Genomic DNA, 3,306 nt, shown 5'->3' with positions numbered 1-3,306 from the left:
TCATACATTTCCTTGTCCCTCTAAATCTTGTTGTTCATTTTATTTTATTCTTTTCTTTATCTACCTGTTTATCCCTTTCTAGGTGACATTCAAGCCTCACTCCTTTTGTATTGTTCCATTGGAGAATAAAAAGCTAAATTCCAAGCCAACTTGTCCGCCACCGACAGCGCCTCCGAGGCAAGCCTTGAGCCCGTGACCCAATAACCCTGGCACTGCAAGCAAATTCAAGCTCACGCCGCATCGCACGTCCATATTGCAACATCTGAACCGAAAAGTATGTGAGCACTACGCCCATACTACTCGGTATTCGCTCTGGCCGTTTCGCACAAATATGAACGACTTCCCTGCGTGCGCCGCAGGAACCTTAAACCCTTTGGAGCTTGTGCTTTTACTCCTACTGGCGCTCGTAGGTGAAGGAAGAGAAGCTGTAGTTACCTTGGGTACAACAGTCTGCTGCCTGGGAGCGGAGGACAAGAACTGCTTTCTGGGCTCGTTCTGTTGTACCTCGTCAAAGCTATTGTTTTCTCTTGGGTTTGGCGATGTTGAAATAGCGGTGGGCCTTGTCGTCGTGACAGGACTGCTGAAGGAATGGGTCTTGGGTTGTAGGGTTGTGCGCGGTCGTCTGGTGGTCCGTGGGAGTCCAGTTGTTACAGTCGCTGGAGGAGGAGACGCTGATCTGAAACTATTCAGGAAGAAGTTGGAGCCTGTGATTGTTTGTGGTGGTCGTGCAGTGTTAAACAAGGTCCTTGGAGTTGTCTGAAGGTTGAACTCCGTTGTAACTGCTGGCTGTGAGGTGGGGCTGGTGGCAACAGGTCTAGAGGTGGTAGGGGGAGGCTGAGTTGTAAGATTGGAGGCAAAGGATGTAAACAGGTCTTTATCCCCAAATGATGATGGGAGCGGGGGAGGGGGTGTTAAGATCTCTGATGGTTTTACAGGTTGATCATTTGCCTTGGAGATTTTCATGGGAACAAATCCCCCAATTTCAATGATTGGTGGCGAGGGTAGAGTATTCTCCGGTGCACGATTTCGGAGTTTTTCTGTGTCATCTGATGAGGTAGAAAAGGCAGCAAGGAAGGGTGGCAAAGTAGTTGTGGACCGGAAACTGCGAGGATGCCCTGGAGATGTGGGTACAAAAGATCTGACGGTAGGTGTAAGTGATGCTCGACTTGGGTCCTGGAATGATGTGAACGTTGTCGGTCTCAAAGACGTGGAGACTGAAGGAGAGTTGAGTCTTTGAACATTTGATGTTCTCTGGAAGGGAGGTGTGGAAGATGACCCAGGTGTGGAAAAGAACTGTAGAAAAGGACCTCTGAAGGTCGTTGGCTGTGGCTGTGTAGTACCTGAACTCTGAGTGCTAAATTCACCTTGTGGTGATACTTTAAGAAACTGGAATGTGTCAGGAGCCGTGAAAGTCAGAGAAGGAAGATTTGGACGTTCGGTGGAGATTGACTGAGCGTCAGTGCGAGGCTGAGAAAAGCTAGAGTGGCTTGGCGGAGGTTGAAGTGAAGGTCGTGGAGGGGGAAAAGGCCTTGGGCTGAAAGTTGTAGGTGATGGAGGATCTAACTTAATTTGTGATGGAGAAGGTGTTACAGCAAACCTTGGGGTTGTTAGTGCAGGAGGAGGAAGAGTAGTAGAGAAGGTTGGCCGTGAGTGGATGACAGAACCAAAGTCAGCCGGGAAAGCTGTTTGGGGGAAAGCTGAAAAGGAAGTTGGTACTGGAGAGGGGATAGGAGAAAGGGATACTCGAGATGGTTTTCGTGGAGGTAAAGATGATGGGGGTAATTTTCTGAATTCATTTCTAGATTGTTCTTCTGAAGCACCAAGCTGGATTGCAGTGCTTGGAGATAATCCTGGATGGAAGGACTGGAATGAAAATCCTCTGAAAGGTATCTTATGGAACGTGGAAGTTTCAACTGGGCGATTAGAAGTAGATGATTCTTGCTGTGGATTTGGTGATACCACTGTGGTTGGTTGTGCAGAAAGGGGCTGGAACGAGAAGCTTGCAGAAGTCCGAGGGGTGGCGTTGGATCGGAAAGTAGTGACAACTGGGCGAGGAGAAGTGACAACAGGCTGAGCAGAAGTGACGGCTAAACGAGGGGAAGTGACAGCAGGCCGAGAGGATGTCACAATTGGCTGGTGGGAGGAAACAAAAGGAGACGACGGAAAAGTATGAGATGGTGTAACAAACGGCCTTGAGGTTGTAACAAAAGGACTTGGGGAAGTTTGGAAGATATTAGGAGATGTACCAAATGGTGAAGAAGTACCAGAACTAGAGGTTGTCCCAAAACTTAAAGGAATACCACGAGTATTAGATGGAGTGCCAGACTGGCTTAATGACGAGAACGAAGGACGAGAGGATGTGGCGAAAGAGTTTGAATTGGTAGGTCTGGCAGTAGGTCGCTGAGATAAAGTAAAGGGATTGGGATTAGATGGCGTGACAGAGGTAACAAAGGGTTTAGGCGACGTGACCTGAGGTTGAGCAGATGATATAAAAGGTCTGGGAGATGTAACAAAGGAATTGGGAGAGGAAAAGAAAAACGTAGGAGAGGTGACTGATGGTTTGGGAGAAGAAACAAAAGAAGTTGGGGATGGGACTGAAGGTATGGGTGAAGAATCGAAGGGAATAGGGGAGGAAACAAAAGGATTGGAAGCAGTTACTGTCAGTCTAGGAGAAGACACTAAAGGTGTTAAGAGAGAAACTGGAGGTCTAGGAGATGAAACCAAAGGATTAGAGGACGTTACTGAGGGTCTTAGGGAAGAAATGAAAGAAGCTGGGGACGTAATTGAAGGTCTTGGGGAAGAAACAAAACCAGTAGGGGAAATAACTGAAGGTCTGGAAGATACGAATGAAGGTTTTGGAGAAGAAACGAAAACAGTAGGGGAAGTGATTGAAGGCCTAAAGGAAGAAATAAAAGAACTGGGGGGTGTAACTGATGGTCTAGGGGAAGAAACAAAAGAAGTTGGGGAGGTGACTGAAGGTCTGAGGGAAGTAGCAAATGAAGCACCAGAGGAAGGCGTAGCAGAAGAGGTTCCGGGTGTAGGTGGTGACTGTGGGGGAGAAATAGGGTTTGACACAACAGTGAAGTTTGCTTGACCAAAGGAAAACTTGGTGAAGGTCGTGCCAAGTGGAGGTCGGAAAGTGGAGGGAGGAAGGTTTTGCTGGTCTTTCGTGCCCGGCGAAAAGACATCACCTTCATGAGTAACAGGGCTTGGACGCAAGGAATTAAGGGCAACAGGAGTAAGAGACTGGGAGTGTGGCGGCCTCGTTGATCTTAGGCCCCCTGCAGATGACAGAGGATGGTTTGA

At 48.1% G+C, this 3,306-nt stretch overlaps 1 protein-coding gene across 1 annotated transcript in view; it reads right to left on the bottom strand.

Annotated features, from left to right (window-relative positions):
• The window catches only part of LOC119593546 (mucin-5AC-like), a 36,126-nt gene that overhangs the window by 15,452 nt on the left and 17,368 nt on the right, over positions 1-3,306 (bottom strand). Inside the window, exons 4-6 of the mRNA XM_037942508.1 lie at positions 3,006-3,281; positions 298-2,771; positions 101-212 (exon numbers count right to left, since the gene is read on the bottom strand). Coding sequence (XP_037798436.1) covers positions 101-212; positions 298-2,771; positions 3,006-3,281 — 2,862 coding nt within the window. The remainder of the gene's footprint in view (positions 1-100; positions 213-297; positions 2,772-3,005; positions 3,282-3,306) is intronic.

The sequence above is a fragment of the Penaeus monodon genome, chromosome 32 (assembly GCF_015228065.2).
Source record: "Penaeus monodon isolate SGIC_2016 chromosome 32, NSTDA_Pmon_1, whole genome shotgun sequence".
In the NCBI taxonomy this organism is placed as follows: domain Eukaryota; kingdom Metazoa; phylum Arthropoda; class Malacostraca; order Decapoda; family Penaeidae; genus Penaeus; species Penaeus monodon.
The sequence above is the reverse complement of the archived record's forward strand: the minus strand, read 5'-3'. Positions and strand labels throughout refer to the sequence as shown.